Source organism: Acytostelium subglobosum (assembly GCF_000787575.1).
Source record: "Acytostelium subglobosum LB1 DNA, scaffold: scaffold15, whole genome shotgun sequence".
Classification (NCBI taxonomy): domain Eukaryota; phylum Evosea; class Eumycetozoa; order Acytosteliales; family Acytosteliaceae; genus Acytostelium; species Acytostelium subglobosum.
This window is the reverse complement of record NW_012236518.1, coordinates 207901-231301: the sequence shown is the minus strand read 5'-3', so window position 1 is coordinate 231301 and position 23401 is coordinate 207901. Positions and strand designations below refer to the sequence as shown.

The following is a 23401-nucleotide window of genomic DNA, read 5'->3' as shown; positions in this document are numbered from 1 at the left end:
CACTACCATCGATCCGTTGGCAGTGTTGTTTGAAAAACAATAATTGTGGGTGCTGAGGAGGAACCAATGCAAAGAGATGCTGAATAGTAGTTCGGCTATTTCTTGAATAGATTGATCCAATGTGATAAATAAGATAGGTTGTGAATTGTTTGAGGTCTTGAATAAGTAACCTATCTGACATATGTTCGAGGGTACGATTGTTGCTTGGGGTTGGGTACCATGTTATATCCGAAAGGAATGATGGTGGGCGCATGATGAAGGCACTTGCCCCAAAGAATATCACTGGGGGAGCATCTTTGTGAGTGAGCACCCTGTCATAGTATTTGTCCTTGGCGTGGGATGCTGACAAGTGTTCAAATCTGAGAATTGTCGTTTAGAGATGGTACAGTGATAGAAGCCAGGTGATGGGGCAGTCTGTTGATGAGGGAAATGCTCCAGGACATCAGCAAGATCTTTGAACCATTTATGACAACATTTAGGGTCGTCCTTAAAATATTGTCTATCAAAGGTGTCACTACTGAAAATGAAGTTTGTGATCGGAGATTTGATTGATTTCAAGAGTGTATGTTGCTGTTGATGTCGATTTCTCTGAATAGCTAGTGAACGAAAGGCCTCGGTTTGATAATGGTCCTGATGATGCTGTTGTTGTTCAACATTATGTTGAGTCATCTGAAGTTTCTTAGGTTGTTGTTGTTGTTGTTGTTGGCCCTTGGGTTGTGGTTGTTGTTGTTGTTTTTGTTGTTGCTGTTGGTAAAGAATTTGTTCGACAAGACCGCGAATCTTGGGAGTCGACTCGAGCAAGGTCTGGGTGAATCCTGGTGGAGGCCTGGGAGAGTTCAGAATATCTTCGTCATTGTGGATCATATTGAAGTACTTCTCCGCGTTGTTACCAAAGATAATGGTCAGATGCTCCATAAACACTTTTTTGGAAATATCTTGATGCTTATACGCGATAGCCAAATGCTTGTAATGTTTCTTGATGGCATCTTGTGGATGTGGTTGTGGTTGTTGTTGTTGCTGTTGCTGTTGCGGTTGTTGATGTGGGTGCACGAGCTGAGTATGATAGAAAATAAGGGGCGGCAATGTCAGCATCACCGCCCTTGGTGGCCTTCTTTCTTTGTACCTGCCCCCGGTCAGGTTCATACAGGGGAGGTGTTGGGGAGCGTGGAGGAATTGATTCACTAGTGGTTGCTGATTTGGAGGTTGTTGAATCCAGAACATAGAAAATGATAGCCTCCCCCGGGGGAGGCATCCTGATTAAAGGTCACAAACCCAATGAAAGTTTGCCTTTCGTCATGCATTCGCTTCAGATGCTTTCTTGATAACGGTAACTCAAAAACATCGTCCTCATTGCTTTGTCTCTTCAGTTTGACTAGATAAGAGTCAGTATGGTTATAAGGAAAACCACTCTAATTTGTACTTACGATTGCCTCCTTCGCTCAATTGATGTAGTCCGGGAGCTTAGGATTGAGTGCGTATGTTAGTATATTGGATGAAGACATTGCGCCGTTATTGTTTGTACTTACTCGTTGGAGTGGGTGTGGCGGGCCGGCAACTGGCGGCGTACAATGGTAAAAGTCTGTCTGGGATATAACGAACGTCAGGGTGGATGGTCCTGATGATTATTAACTTTTGTTCGTCTGTGAGGTTCTTTTTGTCGTCTATTGCTTGTACTTGAGATTCGATATTCGGATCAGCCCATTTTTGTTGTTGCTGTTGCTCTTGTTGCTCTTGTTGCTCTTGTACAACATGTTGGTGTGACATTGGTGAGTTGAGCATCTCTACAAAGCTGTACGAATGTTAAGAAGGACAACAGAGACTAACCAACAGCAACTTGTTATCATTCATTTAGATCGCTTCTGGCAATACTCAACAAACATTGGTCCTTGTACAGAGTGGCGCAATTCCAATGTATGTAGCCATTAGCCATTAGCCATTGATTCATGAATGATATTGACCACATACATGTTGGTGTGACATTGGAGAGTTATCTGTGATGGTGGCGCCAAGTGAATAGATTAAGAGAACGGAAAAGAGAGTCTGTAAAATCAAAAATAAAAAACTTGAAGTTCGAAATGAATTAATCTTGGGTGAGGAGAAGGTCTTTTCGCCAAGAAAGGACAATCAGATAAAGGTTGATTGATTAAGTGTTAGTAGATTGTCATTGATTGGATTGAAATAAGTTGTTGAAGCTTGTTTCAGACCCAAAGAATGCATGAATGAATGAATGTATTTAATTGGTATGTATTGAAAAACCTCACCTTGTCAGTCAAACAATCAATATGGAGTGTGAGCGTGGTGATATGAATATTAAAGGGTTAGATTCGTCCGATTTTGGATTGAAATAACGACGATGGTGGTTGGTCGGATTGATGTTGTGTTAATGTGTGTACTACATTATCGACATCAATCTCCATTTCATTGTGCCGACAAATACATACATACATACAATGTTGCAGCAATCCAATCAATCAATCAATCATCATTATTTGAATGTAATATACACTTACCTTCATTTAAATAACATTTTTTAGAATAGTAAATATTTACTCATTCAATCTTTATTATTACTATCTCTATCTGACATAATTATATAATTAGCCAAACAGTCAGTAGGGAGCCAGCCAACTACCCAACACAGAAGTCAGACAAAGTTAGTGTGAGTGAATATGAAGAGAACAGAAGATAATGCTCATTATGAGAATGTGGCAACAGATGATATTGATAATGGAGAAGAGATACATGATGATGAGGTGATGGCCGATGTAACAAACTGGGATGATGATGCATGTAGACCTTCAGATGACACTGGCGAGACTTCAAGTGGAGACGACGTGGCCACTTCAACAACATCAACAACAATTGGTGGTCAACTACAACAACTTCTCAACAATAACAACAACATTGAGGATCAACAATATCAACATATTACAACAACAACCGATGATTATGAACTTGACTTTGAGCATGAGCATGATGATCGAGATCAACTTAGACTTCGAAAACAAGATGTTAATGACGTTGTTGAAGTAGTTGCAACAATGAGACAATCTGGTTCAGTTAGTGACGACGATGATGGTGGCGGTGGCTTGGAAGTCGAGGCCGAACAAATGAAGGATGATATAAGATTGATCAATGATATAAGAGAGAGAAGTTCATCCGCTGTTAGCGAGTCATCAGCATCATCATATTCATCGGCGGATGGAGCGGCAATATTATCATACGACAAACGTGACAAGGACGAATACGACAGCGACGACAAGGCATTACTCACATCAACAACATCATTGGAAGATGTCAAACTCACGACGACAACTACGACTACACAACCTCGAGGATCATTGTTCACAAAGAGGAATTTGAAGACTGCCACCATTGTGATACTGATTGCCAACCTTGGATTTGGAACATGCTTCTCATACACCTCACCAGAGGCCATGTCATCGACATTCTACCGAACATTCAATCTGGACTCGCGTCAATTTGGAAGTCTGTTCACATTGTACGCCATCCCCAACGTGATCATGGTGTGCTTGACGGGCGTGCTGGTGGACATTGTCGGCCCGCATCCAATGAGCTTGATCCTATCATCAATCGTCACGATATCAACGTTGATTGGCGCGTTGTCGCCTCCCTACTTTGGCGTGATGGTACTCAGTCGCTTCATATTGGGCTTTGCCGGCGAGTCGTTGCTTGCCTGCTCCAACGCCCTAATGACCAAATGGTTCTCGGACAAGCAGCTGTCGACGTTCCTCGGTGTATCAATCGGCTGGATCTACGCTGGCAATGTTGCATCACTCATACTATTGCCCATCGTCAACAAGTCAATCGGATTCCGTTGGAGTCTCTGGGTAATATTCATCGTGGCGGCCACCGGCCTAACACTCAACATCGTCTACATCCTAATCCATCGAATGTTTAAAGGTAAGTCGTAGTCTGTGGAATGATCCCATCACTCAATCAATCAACTAACACCACTTAATCAATCAATCAATGGACGTGGATGGACAGACATTTCAAAGGATGCCGAAGTTGATATATTGTTGAAGGATATGACGAATAAGAATGTGGAGGATGTGGAAGAGGAGGAATACTTTGTGGATCATAACGAAGAGGATAGGAGGATAAAGACACAGAGGCGGGCACAGGTATCATTATCTTGCATCCTGTCGACGATAACTGCTTCGGCCTCAAGGGTCAAGGGCATCGTTGTACAGCTACCCGCACGTCTATGGGTAATGATTGGCATCGTGTTCTTTGGCTACAGCTCAATGTATGGCCTGGCAATCATTGGACCAGACTTCTTTGAGATCAAGTTTGGCGTCAACGAGCAGGTCGCCTCACTGGTCTTGTCCAGCGAGCAAGTTTGCTCCACACTACTCTCACCAGTCTTTGGCTACCTGATCCGAAGGATTGGCAGACGCGTACTACTACTTGGCGTGGCTTTTGTGCTCCTGGCTGCCGGTATCCTACTGCTGGTGCTCACGGATATCCATCCGCTGCCATGGGTGATCTTGGCCGGCACAGGCTTTTCCCTGCTCAACACGACAGTCATCTCATCGCTGCCAGTTTTTGTTCCGCCAGCGGTACTGGGCACATCATATGGCCTTGTGGGCACGGCCTACAACACAGGCCTGGTGATCTATCCCGTACTGTTGGGTAGTCTCAAGGTAGCAACTGGTTCCTACAACGTATCATGGTTCGTACTTTTTGGCAACTGCATCTGTGGACTTGGTCTCGTACTAGTACTCCGCTGGCTTGATGCCAAGGCACCGATCGAAACAAGACTGTCCGTCAACTAAAGTGATGGATTGGATTGATAGTTTGAATCGATGGATGGAGCCCAAACCGAAGCTTCTGAGTGTGTGGCCCAATCGATGGAGCACAATACCAAAGGCATGGGACTATTCCTGGATGGATTGATGTGATGGCAGTAGGTAGAACTCTGCTATTCGCTCAATCAATAGATCAAACAATAAACCGATCAACCAAAGTCGATATACTTTTAATTAATCTATCTCGCTCGTTATTTATTGGTTTGATTGTTGCTGTTGTCCAGTGGACTCGCTCGCATTAGTATCTTCCAGTGTAATCAGTCTTGGTTGGATGCGAGGTGGTAGCTGGTTGTTGACAACGTCGATGGCTGTATATCTGTCGACGGAGGTGGTGGTGGCGATGGTCAGCTCGACGTCCTGCTCGCCAGGCTGTCTGAAGTACGTGGGGAAGGGTGGCGACTTCTTCCAGACGTTGGAGCGCGAATCGATGATCCTCAGGTAGCCGCCCTTCTTGCCGGGCACGGCACCCTTGACCATGATGTAGCCGAGCTCCGTGTTGATCTGAATCACCTGCAGGTTGAACACCGTGCAGCTCTCGCCTCCCAGACGACCGGGCATCTTCTTGCCCTTGAACACACGGCCGGGCGTCTGGCGACAACCGGTCGAACCGATCGAACGATGCGACACGGACACACCGTGCGTCGCAGACAGACCTCTAAAGTTCCAGCGCTTCATACCTCCCTGGAAACCCTTTCCGGTGGAGACACCCTTGATCGTCACGAGCTGGCCGGGCACAAAGTGTCTGGGTGTGATCTGTGTGCCGACGGGCACAAAGGCGTTGCGTGTCACTGGGAACTCCATCAATATGCGCTTTGGTGGCACGTCAGCTTTAGCAAAATGGCCTCGCAGTGTTCCCTTTACATTCTTCAATCTGATCTCGTCTGCTCCAATCTGTACCGAGTCCACACCATCATTAACCAAATGCTTAACCTGTACTACTTGATTGTTTGGCAACTATATATATTATGTGATTCATTCATTCATTCACATTGTGATTGATTGATTGAGTGAGAGATGTCAGTCGTCTTTGTACTTGATCATGTTTGAATGATTGATTGATTGTTCATATGATCGATCGATTGATAATGAATGATTGATTGACGCTGTGATTGAATGTTGTTCGCGAGTCGCAAGCATGACGATCATTGATTGATCACGGATGATTGATCATATCGTGATCGTGATTGTTCAAGCATCATTGAATGATCACTTCATGATCGAATGATTGAATGCTATTGACTGGCTCGCTCGCTGGCTCGCTTGTAAATCGTTCAGAGGGCATGCTGTGTTATGAACAGAACATGAACTTACTTGAATGACAGTGACAGGGATAGCCTCTCTGTTGACCCAAATGCTAGTCATGCCCAGCTTCTTGCCAATGGCACCGACTCTATGTGTAAGTCTCGTCCAACCATTGACAGGATCGCGCAAGAATGGAGGTGGAGCTGGCTTCTGACCGAAAGCAGGCTTTGGTATATAAAAGCTGCCTGCCTTTCCAGCACCTCTCATTGCCAGTCTAGATGCATAATCTGTTATAACACTAGTTCTACTATACATAAATTGTTGTAACATCGACATCCTTCCTTTGCTATCAATATCTATATCTGTATCTGTGTTCGATGATGTAGTGTAGTGTGTTTGTTGAGTAATTGTGATAAGTTGAGCCGACCGAGCAATCAAGCATTCATGCCATGAACACAAAGATGGAAGTTTGAAACAAAAAAAAACAAAAACTCAATGGCACTCTCGCACTTTGTCGACTTGAACTCTTGGACAACTGGACTCAACTCAAGATCAAACAGAGACAGTGACAGTGACAGAGACAAGAGAGAACATACAATGATATGTATAGAGTGTGGAAGACCAGTCAATGATGTATATAAAGAGTTTGGCAAGGCTGGTAGTGGTAACATTAGACTGACAAGATGTGTATGTCATCGATTGAATGAATGGATGAATGAATGAATGAATGATTGAGCGAGTCAATCAATCAATCTATCAATCAATCAATCAATTATACTTACTTGATGACTTGATATATAGGGACATTGTAAACAAATAGCTGATAAATATGTAGAGTACGACTTTATCATTGTGTTCCTTGACCTCTTCTTGCATAAGCCACAAGCATACAGACACTTGTTGTTCAACAGACAAACATACACTGACAACTGGATATCAGTATGTAATACCAAACACTACGTACACATCATGAGTATGATGATCATTCATTCTAACTCAACCCTTACCCTTACCCTTGCCCTAACCCTTACCCTTGCCCTTACCCTATTCGCGATGATGATGATCAGATACAATATATTAAGGTATTGATTGTGTATATCTTCTTTGAATCTTATATCAAATGGCTTAGGATCAAGGAGTACTGCGAGTATACACAACCAAAGAGTGCATTCTATTATTATGATTGGCAAGATGATGTACCCTACGATCGATACTGGTTCATTTTAATAACGGCAATAGCAGAGTTTGGTCTATATGTTGCCGCCATTGGACTGTCCGTACAATTAATATATAGGTCACGCTATGCAATCATAAAGTATGTTCATTCAACTCATTCATCCACCTCATCCACCTCATTCAATCATCCAACTAACACTCGACCAATCAATCAATCAATCATAGATATAACTACTTAGTGATGGCCATCATACTATCAAGCTTTGGAAAAGGCTTCCTGATATTGATGATGATATGGGACTATCCATTCAGTTTCAGTACCATACTAAGTATATTCGTTCTTACTTCCAACGTAGTTTCCATCAAAGGTAACGTGTCATTCAACATTGTCCAACAACTTGATCAACTGGCTGACTGGCTGACTAACCAATCAAATCTATTTATAGTATTCCTGGATACATCAACATTCAAGGCTATATGCTTTGTAGGCATTGGTCTAGTTGTAAAGGTTGTGTTCCAGGCCATCATCTATCTATTTGACACATCGATGTTATTGTGTACTGTTTGAGATTGAACAGTAAACTTTACATCATTCCGAAGACGATGATCATGAATACATCCTCCGGGTCGGGTCATCATACGGTATGATGATCAGATCAATATTATCATTTCACATAACATCATAATCGCCTAATTAGGCAATTAATGTGTTCATTGTCAGTCAACAACCTTTGAACTTTCCCAGTCATGTTGAATAAGGTCGACAACAAAGTGATGGAAATATCCAACGACTGGGATTTCACTCCAAAGTGTGTGTGAGTGTTAGTGAGTGTCATCGTGATGACCTCAAGTCCAACAAACTTGAGGGATCAAAACCAAAACGTTTGATTTCTTTATGTGTTTGTTGTTGGTTGGTTGTTTGGATGGTTGTTGGTTATTGATGATGTGGTGGGGAAGGGTAGTAGTGTGAATCATCTCTTTACAAACCATTAAACTACAGATACTTACTTACTTGTACACATACAAACATACATACTATTACAACTTATAATATATATTATACTACTACTACTTTGATTGAATGATTGATGATTGCGATCATTCCTGAAACATCAAGATTAGATTAGATAGAGGTCAACAACTCATTGTAATATAATATTATATTATAACATACATAAGAAGATAGAAGAGAGGAACGGACTATATTGGAGGCCCGTTTAATATATAGATTCAACAAGATTACTAGACACAGAGAACATTCATTCGATCCAGATAGACTCAACTCACCTTTGTAGCTTCTTGACTGGACTAGACTAGACTTCAAAAGAGGAGAGAGAGCAGAGAGTAGACAGAAGACAGAGACAGAGCGAGGATGGGTGGCATATTCTCAAAAGGATATCTACCCGAACTGCCAAAGGGATCAATGATCAAACTTGGCATTATAGGTCTAGAGAACTCTGGAAAGGTATGTATACCATGATTGATTGATCAGCTGATCATACTCATCATACTCACTCACATACTCATTCAATCAAACAATGAATGAATGTAGACTACACTGTTGAACAAGTTTGTAGACTCATCATCAAAGAAGAGTATAGAGTCAGTGATAGTGTCGATGGGATTGAATATGGAGTCTATATATTACAAGGGATGGGAGGTGTTTGCAGGCGACCTATTATATCCCAATTACATACGCAAGTCGTACAAGCCTTACCTGATGGCATGCGACGTTGTAATATTTGTGGTGGACTCGTCGGATTTCCTGCAGATCTCGTCGGCCAAGGAGCAGATCGACCTGCTGCTCACAGAGAACGTCATCGAGAGCAGCGTGTTCCTGGTGCTGGCCAACAAGCAGGACCTGAAACGACGCATTGCGCCGGTGCAGCTGGAGAACTACCTGGAGCTGTACCGTCTCAACATTCCCTGGAAGTGCATTCCGACCTCGTTCGACACTGAGGTCGGCATAGAGGACTCGATAAAGTGGATTTTAGAGAACGCTATGACTCGAACTGTACCCATTGGACTATAGTTAATCAAGGATTCGATGATGATGATCATTCGTTCAATCCCAAGTAATACCTCGCACTCACTCACTCAATCATTGGACTGGACTCTGGGTCATGGACCCCCTAGAATCATTCCATTGGATTGCAATTGAAGTGTATTGGATTGGATTGGATTGGATTGGACTCTAACATTGGTGGACTATCGACTCCACCCCCTTCCATCCCATGATCATCCATCCCATCACTCAATCACATACAACCCCCCTATTCACCATGTTGACGACGACAATGACAACAATCACTTACACTAATCACATCACAATCAAACAATCAACCATCCATTTATTCAATCAAACAATCAAACGATCAATCATCACCTGCGACCGATGATGACGACAACGATGACAAACCTGAAGCGTGTCCAGCCGTCACCAACAACTACCTTTTGCTTCTTACCTCTTTTCCCCATCAACCAAACCAAACCAAACCAACCTAACCTTCTTTATACATATATAAACCTTTCCCCATCATGCAATGCATTCTTATTTAGCTGTACATCATCATCAATCAATCGCATATTGACTTGACTCGACTCACTTAATCACGTTTATTCTTTTTTCGACGGTCTCGTCTTACTCCTCCAGTTGCTGTTGTTGCTGCTGTTGCTGTTGCTGTTGTTGTAGTTGATTCTGTTGTTGTTGGATATCCATTCTTTGTTCCAAAGCCTTCATTGCCAATGCTCTTCTCCTGTCAATGTCAACTGATGATGCAGCCAATCCAGATGAACCAGATTGGAATCCAGCTCCAGTATTATAAGTTGGCAACACTGATGAATCCCTTCCAGTTGCATTTGGACACAACTTAACCTTGACCAATACCTTATACACTATGTTTGATACAATCTTGATTGGTGGTCTATCACACGTGATTGATGGAATGGAGTTAGAACAACATGTGATGGCAATGATGATGGGGAGATGGAGGATGATGGATAGTTACTGTAGTGCATCAGGGAAGAATGTGGCGAATGAGAATGCATCACTGAGGTCACCTTTGACACCACCCTTGATCTGATAGAATCGCAGGTATATCCATCCAAACAATGCACCAAATAGTATGAATGGCAATTGAGTGCGTGATTGTAATCCAAGCAGTGCAAACACAACATTGACCAATATGAATATCGAAGGGAGGAACTGGATGGATGGGTACATTCAAGTATGAGTAAGTGAGTCGACTGATTGAGTGATGGGTCATTCATACCTTTGCTCTAACAGTACCACCAAAGAGTAGTTGTGTTGGGAGATCAGGTGAGAGTTGTTTGAAGGCTACAGAGAATGCAAGGATGATGCCGGAGAATCCACATGTGTTTGTTTTGAACCTAAGAGAGGAGGGAAGAGATGATGGTCAGCAATGTGTTGTCACATGACCATGGGCAGTTGAAGCATTAACATTTACAAGAGTACCTCATTTCCGAATATGGTATAGAGGAATATGAATAAGAAGAATGTGGCGACGCCTGATGCCAAGTTGACCACTGCAATGAACTTGAGGAACTCTGTTGAGCCCCATATTGGCTCCAAGTACTTTCCAAACATAAGTAGAAGTGCTATATTGATAAGACCCTATGATTGAATGAATGAATGAATGATGAGCGAGTGAGTCAGTGAGTTAACTTTGTCAGTTGCCCATGTCAATGAATTGAGTGAATGATGATGACCATACTGATATAAGGTATTCCTCATATAGACCTGCTGTAAATAGTGTCCAAAGGAAGAAGCGTGGAGGGGCAATACTGAAAGAGATTGAATGAATGAGTGAGTGAGTGATTGGACCATGGTTCATTCATTCAACGACTTACTATGACGCATTGATTGAGAAGTACTCAACAGTACCTGGGAATGCAACACCTATGAATAGAAAGAATCCTAGTACACCTGCAATCGTCTTGCTAAGTCTAGGTAGATTGGCAAATGGATTGCCGTGAACCTGGTTGATAGTGAGGGTGAGGGTAAGGGTAAGGGTAAGGGTACAATGGGTCAGTAGCCTAGCCTTCATGTATTACAATACCATGCTTTGAAGAACATACATATGCAGGTTCCTGCTCCATGTGTTTATATGTTTATTTGTAAAGTGTAATGTAATAGTAATGTAATAAATGAAATGAAGTAAAGGTGGTGAATCACCTCACTTTTACTCATTTTCGAGAAGTTGCCACGTGTTAGACCAAATGGTGATGTTCAATCTTTCATTCAATCACATAACAGATAGACAGATAGATAGACTGGATACAGAGAGAGAGAGAGAGTAGAGAATGAACAGATTGTTGTTGATCAACAGCAGGAGGACATGTTCATTACTGTTATCATCAAACAATCATAATGCTTGTTTGTCAGCTGCCACTCAATCATTATTCACATTCAATAACAACAATGTTAATAACAACTTCAATGTTAATGTTGCATCGACAATAACTGGACAGCCAAGATACTTGAGTACAAAGAAGGGAGGCGGTGGTGCACCAACTGGAGGTGGCGGTGGCGCCAACAACAACAACAACAATGATAAGCCTGCAACACAGGCAATGAAGATCGATGACATCACAACCATAAATAATGAAGCCGTAGAAGCCTTGACAAGGATAGACAAGCAGATCAAGAAAGGTAACGTGCACGCGGACACACTCAAGTCACGCCACATCATGTCTAACATACTCCCTTCCCTCGCTCGCTCTCTTGCGCGAACACAGACAAGGACATGCCAATCAACAATGAAGTGTTGGTGTATCCATCGCAATCGATTCACTTTATTGGATCAAAGGGTCCGATTCATTTGTCAAGCCATTATACCAATATGCTGATACCAAATGCATCGGGAAAGATCTTTGTCGGATTGTTCTTGGTGAAGGAGGAGCATCGCTCTGATATCCCGGCCGATATGCCACTCGATCACAACACACTGGACAAGGTACATCCCATTGGAGTGCTGGCGCAGATCTCCTCCACGGTGTTTGGCTATCACTACTTTGAAGTGAAGCAGCGCATTCGCATCGTCGACACGGCCGAGTCGCTGCTGGCCGAGGGCGCCGCACGCCGGGTCAGGTACTTCTTCAAGATCGAGGAGTTCCATCCCAGTCCAACGACAGCCGCCGCCACCACCTCAGGGTCAGGTGCAGCAGGTGCAGTAGCAGGTTCAAACGCCGGCACCGTGGTCGAGGGTGATGCGCTCACCGCTCAGATCGAGGCCAAGATGCAACAGATTGGCACAACAGTGAAGAAGTTCAACTCATTATATCCAGAGAGCTACAAGAGTAATCTTTCAATTGATTATGACAAACATATTGCACCGGTCAAGGATGCCGAAGTGTTCATCTCATCGATCGTCAACTACTTTGGACTCAACTATCCCAAGAGATGTCAAGAGATACTCGAGACTCCATCCATTCTCCAACGTCTAGACCTAGTCCACAACATGCTCAAGAGTGAAGAGAACCTATTACAGATACAACAAGGTATCTATTCGTATGTATCATTGCATGTCATCGATTGATGGGATAGTTCCACTGACTGACTGGTCAATCATACTTATAGAGATATTGAGAGTGCCAAGGTTGTGTCTCAGAAGAAGTTGTTCTTGAATGAGCAATTGAAGTCGATCAAGAAACAACTTGGAGTCGAGTTTGATGAGAAGGAGTTGGTCGTCCAGAAGTACACAAAGAGGCTAGCCAAGCTCACTTTAAACGACACGACAAAGAAGATCATCGAGGATGAGATAGTAAGTTAAATGTCCATGTCCCCATGATCATATCTCACTTACTCAATCAATCAATCAATCACATTACTCTAGAGCAAGCTATCAACTATCGATCCATCATCAATGGAGTATAACTCATCGAGGAATTACTTGGACTGGTTGACTAATCTCCCTTGGGGAGTGTACTCACCAGAGTTCTTTGATTTGAAGTACTCAAGGGAGACTTTGGATCAGGATCATTATGGTTTGACAGATATCAAGCAACGTATATTGGAGTTCATCTCGGTTGGACATCTAAAGGGCACGGTACAGGGCAAGATCATATGTTTTGTCGGTCCACCAGGCACTGGAAAGACCTCCATTGGCAAGTCCATTGCAAGATGTCTGAAACGACAATTCTACAGATTCTCTGTCGGTGGTCTATTCGATGAGAGTGAGATCAAAGGACATCGTAGGACCTACATCGGATCAATGCCTGGCAAACTAATCCAATGCATGAAGACCGTTCAAACATCAAACCCAGTCATTGTCATCGATGGTATGTTATATTGTTGGCTCAATCAAACGATCATTCAATTAAACTAACAACTGGTATCAATCAGAGATTGACAAGATTGGAAAGAGAAATGGTGATCCATCATCAGCATTGTTGGAGGTGTTGGATCCTGAGCAGAATCATTCATTCATGGATCACTACTTGGATGTACCTTATGATTTGTCTAGAGTGTTGTTCATTTGCACAGCCAACACAGATCAGACTATTCCTGGTCCACTGTTTGATCGTATGGAGGTGATCTATCTCTCTGGCTACGTAGAGGAAGAGCAGATACAAATTGTCAAGAACTACGTTATTCCCAAGACATTGGAGGACTGTGGCATCAGGAAGGAGCAGTTGACAATCACCGAGGACGTGATCAAACAGTTGGTCAAGTTCTACAGTCGAGAGGTTGGTATCAGAGAGCTGGAGCGTCTGGTCGAGAAGATTGCGAGAAAGTCTGCACTGGAGCTGGTCAACGGCTCGCCAAACATTGTCATTGATGAGAAGAACCTCGTGGACTACCTAGGCATACCAACATACGCCTCGGATAGGTACTACGAGGTCACGCCAATCGGTGTGGTCAATGGCCTGGCGTGGTCGGCCAGAGGAGGATCGACATTGTACATTGAAACTATAGCAGAGAAGAACAGCGGTGGTGCACCTCGTCTGAGGACCACAGGCAAGCTCGGTGATGTCATGACCGAGAGCACCAACATTGCCTACACATATGCCAAGAACTTCCTCTACCAAATCGACCCAACCAACGAGTTCTTTGAGAAGGTATGTTTGTCCATTCATTCATTCAATCTATCAATCATGTGACTAACACTGTTGCATGTTTAGAACTCATTACATATGCATGCACCTCAAGGAGGCATACCAAAGGATGGTCCATCGGCTGGTGTCACGATGGTCACTTCTTTGTTGTCATTGGCAATGAACACACCGGTTGTGAACAATCTGGGCATGACTGGTGAGATCACAATCACTGGCAAGGTGTACACTATTGGTGGTGTAAAGGAGAAGACCATCGCAGCCAAGCGATCAGGCCTCAAAGGTATCATCATACCACTCAACAACAAGATCGACTTTGAAGAGTTGCCAGACTACATCAAACAGGGCATCGACATCAAGTATGCATCAGAGTATCGCGATGTCTTTGAGATTGCATTCCCAGACAAGGCTCATATGTTGCAACCAAAAGGACAGGACAGCACAACCAATCAATCACAACGGCAGTCGGAGCAGCAACAGTCAACGACGAAGGAAACAGACAACTAAATTTGAATACAATTCTTGTGTAATGATTGGAATGGTTTGTTGCAAGGTATGCAACATTACTCTGCCGACTCCTTGTCAAATAGTAGCGCCCACAACACACGATCATTCTTGTAGATGAGGGACATTGGGATCATGCCGACATACAGTGTCAGCAACTCCATGCACTTGACCGGCTGTGGATAGTACTTCTTGATGCTGTCCAGGTAGATCTTCTCGGAGGTGGGCGAGGTGGCCTCGCGCTCCACCTCTTGGCTCTCGTCGTCATCCATCCACAGCTTGTAGCTGTACTGGAAGTCCTTGTCCTTGAGAATCTGGTAGGTGAAGTTCTTCTTGACCAACTGATGGTAGCAGTAACTGTACATTGACCACACCTTCTTGCGGATCAGCTCCTTCATGTTGACGTTGGCCGTCTGGTACTTGTTGCCATTGAGTGGTGTGATGTTGGGAGCCTTGATGCGGTGGTATGATCGGTCGATCAAGATAAAGTGCACCAAGCCTGGAATATGATTGAATCGAGATATCACCAAGTTGCTCAGTTCCTTTGTCAACAAGAAGCCTCCCAACTGTTTGAACAACTTGTCATAAAGTATCTGTTTGGACTTCTCCAAGAATGCCAATTCCTTCTCCTCGTCCTCCTTGTGCTATAAGTGTGTACCAAGATGGATTAGTGATTGGATATCGTTGATTGGTTGGGAGTGATCTTACCATCTCTTTGTTGAGCAGGATCAGGAAACTGTTCTTCTGGACCTCGGCACAGTAGGCAAACAAGGGAGTGCCAGTTGTGTTCCTGATGTATATCTTCTCAAAGGTTGACTTAGATAGCTTGTAGTCGTCGACCTCAACATTGTTGTTGTTGTTGTTGATATTGTTCTTTGCATTGTTGGCTGTGCTACTGCTGCTCGTGCTGCTGCTGCTGTGGCTGTCCTCTGGTCTCTTTCCACCACCCAAACTAATGTCCTTGAATGATTGACTGAGATCGATTGATGGTGGAGGTGGCTGGGACTTCTTACGATGTAGATACTACAAAAGGAGGGGACAGGTTAGAAATGCAAAGGTGATGATTTAGGGCTATCCTAACTTTGTCTTGCTTACAAAGGTATGATGCATTTGTACTGAATATCCTACCGGTGTCTTGATGACGAGTTGCTTGGTGGTCTGGGGATCGGCCTCGCCAGTCTCTGACAGCTCATTGTCGCGCTGGAATCTCTTGACGGCGTCCTCTGTCATTGTAGTGTACAAGTCCTTTGGCGCGCTCTCGTCCAAGAATCCAACGGCCAACAAGAAATGATTGAGCAATGTAACAACATCACTTGAGCTACTCTGCTTGACTCCATCCTTCAAGAACTCTGATGATATCTTTTGTTTCTATTTGGAGTGATTGAGTTGAGAGATTGAGTGAGTGATTGATTGATTGAGTGAAGGATGCTGGCGGCGGCATCACATACCATTGACTTGTTCATTGATGAACCTCCAATGTCATCCAACAATGAGATGATGGACTTGGCCAGGGATATGGTATTCTCGTCAAAGTCCTCTGGAGCAGTCTCAAAGTCGTCCTCGCCACTCAATCCATCTTCGCCAATCTGTATCGGGGAACTGATGCTATCTACACTACCATGATCATTCCTCGGTGACACATTCTCAAACTGAGATATCTCATTGGCGATCGATAATGGTGTGCTCACCTCTCTCTCCTCCATCTTAAACACGAATCTCTCTGTTTCGTTTGATCATTTGATTGAGTGAGTGAGAAAGTGATCGGGATGATTCCATATTCAATCAAACAATATAAATACCTCTTGGTTTGAGTTGGATCTGAGCATAGAGTGATAGTAGGAATAGATCCATGTTTTGGAGATGTGGCTTCTTCTTGCAGTGGAAGGTGACGAGCTTCTGACCAACGTAGACGATGGCATAGACGGCCTTGGGGAATAGTTCCATCAGGTCGGTGATGTCCTTGATACAACGCTGTCTGATCTTTTCATTGAGGTCCAATGTCTCGTAGGCCTGACACAGCACCGACTGCGACTCATCGAATATTGCATTGACCGTCGCGGATATCTGTGACATCTTTCTCCTGAGCGCTCGCATATCCACCTGTTTCTTATTCCTCCTGTCTATCAATGTATTGCCAAGTACCATCGAATAAAGATTATTGAGTAGATTCAGCCTTGCTCTCAATAAACTCTCGGAATCATCATCATCCGACACCAACACAAACCAAAGTAACTCTACCTTTGGTGAACTCTTTAAAGATATATGTATATTATCATTCTAATGTATTGAATATGAGTATGAGTATGTGTTTGGGGTATGATTGTGAACACCGGATACATACATATTGGAAGACAATCTTTATCTTGCCGGCATTGATGAATTGAGGTCGTTGTCCGATGGTCTGTTTGATAAAGTTGATGATGGTCTGGAATTGTGGTGCTATTATACTATCATTCTTATGTTCGACATATAAGCATTCACTATTCTCTGGATCAAGTATTATAAGACACTTCATTATCTCTTGTCTCTATCTCTATTATTATTACACTCTCTGTCAATCAATCATTGAATGAATGAATGAATGTTGTTAGTTTGACAAAACAGTGTTGCCTCGAGATTCAACTTTTTGGTGGATTCCGCAACAGAACCTTCAAATTCCCCCCTTTGCACTCAAACCAAGGTATTCTACAACTTGGATGTTTATTTGTACAGATACACTTTATATCCATTTGAACTTGTATGTATACTGACACTATTGACATTTGTTGAACTTATTGTAATGGTGTCACTGGCAAGTGGCATGAGTATAGGATCACCATAACATATTGGATGTAGTTGATCATTTGGTAAATTCAATCTAATATTCGTCAATTGATATAATCCTGTTGTTGTCAATACTGTCCTAAACAACTCTATTATAACAGGTCCACTAACATTGATACCAATATCAATATTCAAATCCATTTGATGTACTCTTGTCATTGATCTATTGCTAAACTTATCAATCAAGTACTCCAACATCGCATCGGAATCAATCTTGAACATCAACCACAGCTTGCTAATGTACATTGTGTTTGACTCTGTGATAGACAGTGCATCCAACACTAGTTTGAACTCATTCTCATCAATGTCATCGGTCATTCGAACATTGATGATGTTGATATTGGGATGATTGATGATGCGAAGTAGGTTGGAGGGGGATGCTCGTGATAGTACCATGCCATTGATCGTGTTGGGATGTTGGATAATGGCTTCGATCAATGAGTCCATTGTATTGCGATGTAGCTCGATACCACATCCGAGATAGGTCAGTCGTGGACATGCTCGTGCCATCAACACAATATCATCCAACAACGCCTCTTGCTCCACAAAGTCATTGATCTCCAGGTGTTCCAGCGTGTGATGTGGCGTCAATGCCCGCGCGACCTGTCCAAGATCCGCCAGTGACGAGTTGGTGAACAATGACAGCTTGTGGATGTTTGGACAGAGCTTAAGGAACTTGGCCACGGACGTCAGCTCGTCAGCCGCGATAAAGTTCAAAGAGATGGTGCGTATGCGAGTGAATGCTACCGAGCTCGAGACCATCGCGTCAAACATGGGCTTGGGCGCATTGAGGAAGCGCACCAACTCTAGTTGTGCGAGCAGGGTCGGTGTGAATGTGATCGTGGCCGCCGTCGGCAGGTATGTGTGCAGCGACTTCATTCGCGAGCGATCTAATCGCATCAATCGCTCAAACTCATTCGTGGGGATGGTGCTCGGCAGGCCACTATATCGCAGATGTTCCAAAGTGTTGTGTGCGACAATGTAGTCGACGATCGCGCCAAATGCCACGCTGGCCGACAGCGATTGGAGCTGGAGGAACTTGTTTGTGAGCAGGTTCACCACCAGATCGTCGCCATGGAAGAAGCTGATGTCCAGCACGCGGATGGTGGTGAGGAGCATGGGGCTGGAGTGGAGGAGTATAGCAATTGCTGGAGGAGGCTGGTTCTTGAGATTGAGCGTCTGGAGATTGGGTAAGTCGCATGGCAGGCGCTGATTGGCCAGCGTTGAGGACTCGACCAGCTCGACCAATGAGTCGCACGACGCGCTCAGCAGCATGTCCAAGTAGGGCTGTTGCGTCTTGGTCAGCTTGAGCGTGCGTATGTTCAGCGGGTGCGCGACGATCTCTGGCGCGTCCTTGGGATCCACCGAGAAGTCGACCGTGACCGATTGGTATTGGATCGGTTTGCAGTGTAGTCGCGCGACGGTGAGCAGCGTAGAGGTGATGCCACGTCGTGCCACATTGAATAGAAGCTGCAACTCGTTGGTGGACGAGATGTATACATTGAGATGTTGAGTTACCAGTGGTAGGATGTTGATTGCAAACGTCGTGTTGAGCAGACCATAGCGTAGTAGTACGTTGTGATTGATAAACTTGGACAATGATGACATTCGATTGAGTGTCTGCTGACCAAATGCCAAAGGCACATCCAAACATCTATACTGATCACAACAATTCAATATGATATTGAACAACAAGTGATGAGGTAGTGATGTAAGAGACATCCTTGTTGTGTGATCCAATTGATTGATTGATTGATTGATTGATTGATTGATTGATTGATCGTTTTGAATGTCCAAGATCTATGATCAAGATATATGATCAAGATCTATGATCAAGATTTATGAGTGCACTGAATAATTGATGATGGGTAGTTTGAAGTTATGTTTCGATTTAAGTCATATTAAGCTTATCAAGACTTAACATCTTCATGGGTCCAAACTGATATATCTTGTTAAGTGGAAGAGACTTTTAAAGATAAATGAATGAATGTTTTATTGATTGTCAAAGTTATCACTGTAATATAGATATGTAGTGTAGATGCTTGGCCTTCAACTTGTCCAACTCGTCACTGGCAATGACGCCCTCGAATCCATCCTTATGATATGACTCCATCAGATTCTCAATCTCATAATCATACAGTCCTTTGTCAGCGTCGAAAGACGGTCGCTGTGCTCCGCCACCGTCTTCATCTGCTTGTGTAGCTGGTGTGCCTCGTGGTATATGCTATCAAACAAAGTGTCCTTGTTCTTCCCTTCCTTTAGAGGTGTACGTAGTTGTGCTGTTCCTAGGCCGTCATCAAAGTACTCCTTGAGAAACGCCAATACTGTTGGTTGTGCTGCCGCTGACTGAGACGAACTTTAATGATGGCAATGATTGTAACAACCTTGCCTGGTCTGTCTCATCGATAATCTGTTTCATCACAAGACCTCGCTTGTCGATTGGTGTGTCCCTCATGTCCTGTATTAGTTGATAGTTGAACTGGTTTGGTGCTTTGGGATCAGGTCCCTCTGTACTGTCGCTGCTACCTTCACTGGTGATATTGATGCTGGCAAATTCATGAGCGATCGGTACTTGTTCACTTGTTGAACTTGTTGAGGAGGAACGTAGTGACGGCCGCAAATAGAGTTGCTATGGGATGAGGTGCCAAGTTTGCTAGCAAATCAAGTCCTGTGAAGGAGTCACTTCTTGTAAAATAAAAAAAAAATAAAAAAAAATATTATAATATTATTAATAATTAAAAATAAATATTATTTATCTATCAGTTAATAGATGAAGTTTGATTTACAATTAATAATTAATGATCCATTGGATTTAGTTGACGAGAAGTAAAGTCATTGGGTCTGAGAGGAGGCAGAGACCACCTCTGGATCATCAGTGATTGATGGGGGCTCAGGACATGACAGCCAATAGTTTGAGTCCAGTGATTGGAGATGGGATGGTGTGAACCAGTGGAATGATAGTTCATGGAATGTGTACAGGTTGGTCGGGTAGTTGGTGGGGAACATCTGCTCTTGATAGTGTCCATACGCCTTGGACGTGTAGCTGTAGGGTCGATACGACTCTTGTGGCGGCAGATGGAACTCATTATATCGATTGAAGCTGTTGCCCATGATGAAACATCGTTGAAGTGCATCCAATGACCAATTGGCCCATAACAAGTTATCGTATAACTTCCTTGAACAGAAGGGCATGTAAAATATTGTAATGCCTCTTCCTGCTTCTGATGCTGGTCCATCCTTCATCGCCACCTTTCTCTTTGCCTCTTCATTGTTTGTGATCATTGTGAATCCAAGTTGTGCCACCAGCTTAACATCATTCTCTGACATCACTGGATCGAATATATACATTGGTGAATCAATCTAAATGATCGCCGCAATGTTAGATCAATCATTCAATCAATCAAATTTGATGTTGACCAAACATACCTTGAAGTGATGCCTCAGTGCTACGATTAGAGATAGTTGTTCTTGACACTTCTTGGATGATGCAAGACTACCAATACCATAACATACTATCTCTGCGACATTGGATAACAAAGGCTTCATAGCCTCATCCTCTACAATGTCCTTAAAGAATTGTAATGTTGACATTTGTTCACTTCATGGTCATGTCATGCAATGTCAGTTCGATGTACTAGTCTCCACGCCAACTCTAATCCAAAAATGTACATACATCAACTTAACTACATTATCATGAAGATGCTTATATACCTCTTCATTTGTCTTTGTTACATATAATGCATTTGGTTTCTTTGTTCGAACTTGTCCTTTTGGACCTTGTGATTGTGATGGTCCTTTTGGTTGGTTGTCCCAATCCTGTCCCCAGCCTTGTCTAAAAGCTGTCTGATTATTAAGTTGATGTTGTTGATTGTTTAGATACTTGTCTCTCAACTGTTTGTTATTACTTGTATCTTTGTTGTTGGGCAACAACTTCTTTTGTTTATCTGCTGACAATGTATTTACATCACCCTTAAACAACTTATTCTTCTTGCCCTTTACAACCAACATAAATCCATCATCATCCATTCTATCTATATCTATCTATTATCTTTTATCTGTTTGTTTGATTCGTTCGTATACAACAATGTTTGAAAAACAGACGAAAGTTAAGAAATGAAGACCCTCCCTTTGTTTAGAAGAATCAATTGATAATGTGAAGGGTTTCACACTTTTCATCATTTACATTGAAGATCAACAAATAATAACAGATAATAAGAAAGATAGAGAAAGATGGGAAGTAGAAGAAAGAAGAATGATGATTTCTTGATTGATGATGAGGGAGACTCATCTGAACATGTACATAAACAGAATGATATGTACATTTGGGAGGGTAACTTCAAAAAGACATGGGATGATCTGGAGGAGGATGAGGCTGGTCTAAGGCCATCAGTTCAGAAGGAGCGTACGATGAGGACAAGACGTCAGAGAATAGATGCACAGCGTGTTCGTCGTGGAATGCAACGTCATGTCTGCTTGGTGGTCGATCTCTCAAAGACATTGGCATCACAAGACATGAAACCATCGCGTCATCAATGTCTGCTCAATGCCACCGAATCTTTCATCAAGGAGTTCTTTGATCAGAATCCAATCTCACAAGTGTCACTCATCATCACCAAGAACTCAAAGGCTGAGAAGGTCAGCGAGATGAATGGCAACCCATCACGGCACATCCTAGCACTCAAGAACTCGGCCGCCATGGAAGGCGATCCATCCATTCAAAACTCAATGGATGTTGCAATATCAACATTGTCGTATGTTTGGCCATCATCATCATCATCATCATCATTGTGTGCACTCAATCAATGACTCACTCAATCATTCAATCAAACTCCCATCTTTAGACATGTACCAAAGTATGGAAGTAGAGAGATCATTGTTATATACTCAAGTCTGACGTCTTGTGATCCAGGAGACTTGTCAAAGACGATAGAGATACTGAGGAAGGAGTCGATAAGGGTGTCATTCATTCACATGGCCGCCGAACTCTTCATTTGTAGACATATATCCGAATCGACACATGGCACGATGAAGGTGGCGCTGAACGAGGAGCACTTCAACGAGTGTCTGATGCTGCATTGCCAGCCTCCGCCAACGTTTGGCAAGACCGAGGCGGCGCTGGTCGAGATGGGCTTCCCACAGCAACACACGTCCACCACGCCGCAGCTGTGCGTGTGTCACGAGCAGTTCAAGTACATCAGCTACACGTGTCCGCGATGCTCCAGTAAGTTCTGCGAGCTTCCCACCGACTGCCAGATATGCAGTCTGTCGCTGGTGTCGTCGCCGCATCTGGCGCGTTCATACCATCACCTCTTCCAGGTGCCATTCTTTGTCGAGATCAACTGGCGCGATATGGTCAATGAGATATCGTGCTTTAGCTGTCTCACCATTCCCAGGACATCGACATCACTCTTTTACAAATGTCCACGTTGCAAGCAATTGTACTGTTTCGATTGTGATCAATTCATACACGAGTCGCTACACAACTGTCCAGGCTGTGAGAACAACATCAAGGCAAGCTCAGACGACTCTGATGCATCAACATCATTGGATCAGCATCATCAGAATGGCAATGGCAATGGCAGTGTCAATGGCAGTGTCAATGCTAACAATGGCAATGCTCCAATGGATGTTGATTCAAATCACTGATCGAGATTGGATGATTGATTGAATGATTGAATGAATGGAGACGACCCATCGTTGGTTGTTGTTTGTGGATATACTATTACAACTGAGACTAGTCTGTCCAC

At 43.3% G+C, this 23401-nt stretch overlaps 12 protein-coding genes across 12 annotated transcripts; 6 read left to right on the top strand and 6 right to left on the bottom strand.

The window, feature by feature from the left end:
- Positions 1 to 279: 279 nt before the first annotated feature.
- On the bottom strand, positions 280 to 1092 carry SAMD00019534_074600 (hypothetical protein; the record flags this gene model as incomplete). Its single annotated transcript, XM_012897157.1, has 1 exon — positions 280 to 1092. The coding sequence occupies one exon, from the start codon at positions 1090 to 1092 to the stop codon at positions 280 to 282; it is 813 nt and encodes a 270-aa protein (XP_012752611.1).
- A 1577-nt stretch (positions 1093 to 2669) lies between these two features.
- SAMD00019534_074590 (hypothetical protein) lies at positions 2670 to 4802 on the top strand (the record flags this gene model as incomplete). Its single annotated transcript, XM_012897156.1, has 2 exons — positions 2670 to 3924; positions 4012 to 4802. The coding sequence occupies 2 exons, from the start codon at positions 2670 to 2672 to the stop codon at positions 4800 to 4802; spliced, it is 2046 nt and encodes a 681-aa protein (XP_012752610.1).
- Positions 4803 to 5033: 231 nt separating this feature from the next.
- Positions 5034 to 6413, bottom strand: SAMD00019534_074580 (hypothetical protein; the record flags this gene model as incomplete). The annotated part of the gene is made up of 2 exons (XM_012897155.1): positions 5034 to 5789; positions 6147 to 6413. Coding segments are annotated over 2 exons (1023 nt in total), but the record flags the coding sequence as incomplete, so codon positions are not given.
- A 159-nt stretch (positions 6414 to 6572) lies between these two features.
- Positions 6573 to 7821, top strand: SAMD00019534_074570 (hypothetical protein; the record flags this gene model as incomplete). Its single annotated transcript, XM_012897154.1, has 5 exons — positions 6573 to 6764; positions 6879 to 7016; positions 7160 to 7392; positions 7479 to 7582; positions 7700 to 7821. The coding sequence occupies 5 exons, from the start codon at positions 6573 to 6575 to the stop codon at positions 7819 to 7821; spliced, it is 789 nt and encodes a 262-aa protein (XP_012752608.1).
- An 804-nt stretch (positions 7822 to 8625) lies between these two features.
- On the top strand, positions 8626 to 9285 carry SAMD00019534_074560 (hypothetical protein; the record flags this gene model as incomplete). Its single annotated transcript, XM_012897153.1, has 2 exons — positions 8626 to 8718; positions 8806 to 9285. 2 exons carry the CDS (start codon positions 8626 to 8628, stop codon positions 9283 to 9285), a joined length of 573 nt encoding a protein of 190 aa, XP_012752607.1.
- A 287-nt stretch (positions 9286 to 9572) lies between these two features.
- On the top strand, positions 9573 to 9755 carry SAMD00019534_074550 (hypothetical protein; the record flags this gene model as incomplete). Its single annotated transcript, XM_012897152.1, has 1 exon — positions 9573 to 9755. A coding segment is annotated over one exon (183 nt), but the record flags the coding sequence as incomplete, so codon positions are not given.
- A 142-nt stretch (positions 9756 to 9897) lies between these two features.
- SAMD00019534_074540 (hypothetical protein) lies at positions 9898 to 11372 on the bottom strand (the record flags this gene model as incomplete). Its single annotated transcript, XM_012897151.1, has 7 exons — positions 9898 to 10177; positions 10262 to 10458; positions 10526 to 10643; positions 10721 to 10887; positions 10988 to 11057; positions 11124 to 11251; positions 11352 to 11372. Coding segments are annotated over 7 exons (981 nt in total), but the record flags the coding sequence as incomplete, so codon positions are not given.
- Positions 11373 to 12115: 743 nt separating this feature from the next.
- Positions 12116 to 14834, top strand: SAMD00019534_074530 (hypothetical protein; the record flags this gene model as incomplete). Its single annotated transcript, XM_012897150.1, has 5 exons — positions 12116 to 12783; positions 12853 to 13036; positions 13109 to 13553; positions 13618 to 14333; positions 14397 to 14834. The coding sequence occupies 5 exons, from the start codon at positions 12116 to 12118 to the stop codon at positions 14832 to 14834; spliced, it is 2451 nt and encodes an 816-aa protein (XP_012752604.1).
- Positions 14835 to 14890: 56 nt separating this feature from the next.
- On the bottom strand, positions 14891 to 17346 carry SAMD00019534_074520 (hypothetical protein; the record flags this gene model as incomplete). The annotated part of the gene is made up of 6 exons (XM_012897149.1): positions 14891 to 15475; positions 15540 to 15854; positions 15960 to 16199; positions 16280 to 16551; positions 16631 to 17108; positions 17173 to 17346. The coding sequence occupies 6 exons, from the start codon at positions 17344 to 17346 to the stop codon at positions 14891 to 14893; spliced, it is 2064 nt and encodes a 687-aa protein (XP_012752603.1).
- Positions 17347 to 17670: 324 nt separating this feature from the next.
- SAMD00019534_074510 (hypothetical protein) lies at positions 17671 to 19262 on the bottom strand (the record flags this gene model as incomplete). Its single annotated transcript, XM_012897148.1, has 2 exons — positions 17671 to 17688; positions 17766 to 19262. The coding sequence occupies 2 exons, from the start codon at positions 19260 to 19262 to the stop codon at positions 17671 to 17673; spliced, it is 1515 nt and encodes a 504-aa protein (XP_012752602.1).
- A 1224-nt stretch (positions 19263 to 20486) lies between these two features.
- On the bottom strand, positions 20487 to 21245 carry SAMD00019534_074500 (hypothetical protein; the record flags this gene model as incomplete). The annotated part of the gene is made up of 2 exons (XM_012897147.1): positions 20487 to 21014; positions 21081 to 21245. The coding sequence occupies 2 exons, from the start codon at positions 21243 to 21245 to the stop codon at positions 20487 to 20489; spliced, it is 693 nt and encodes a 230-aa protein (XP_012752601.1).
- A 639-nt stretch (positions 21246 to 21884) lies between these two features.
- Positions 21885 to 23300, top strand: SAMD00019534_074490 (hypothetical protein; the record flags this gene model as incomplete). Its single annotated transcript, XM_012897146.1, has 2 exons — positions 21885 to 22405; positions 22496 to 23300. 2 exons carry the CDS (start codon positions 21885 to 21887, stop codon positions 23298 to 23300), a joined length of 1326 nt encoding a protein of 441 aa, XP_012752600.1.
- Positions 23301 to 23401: the final 101 nt, after the last annotated feature.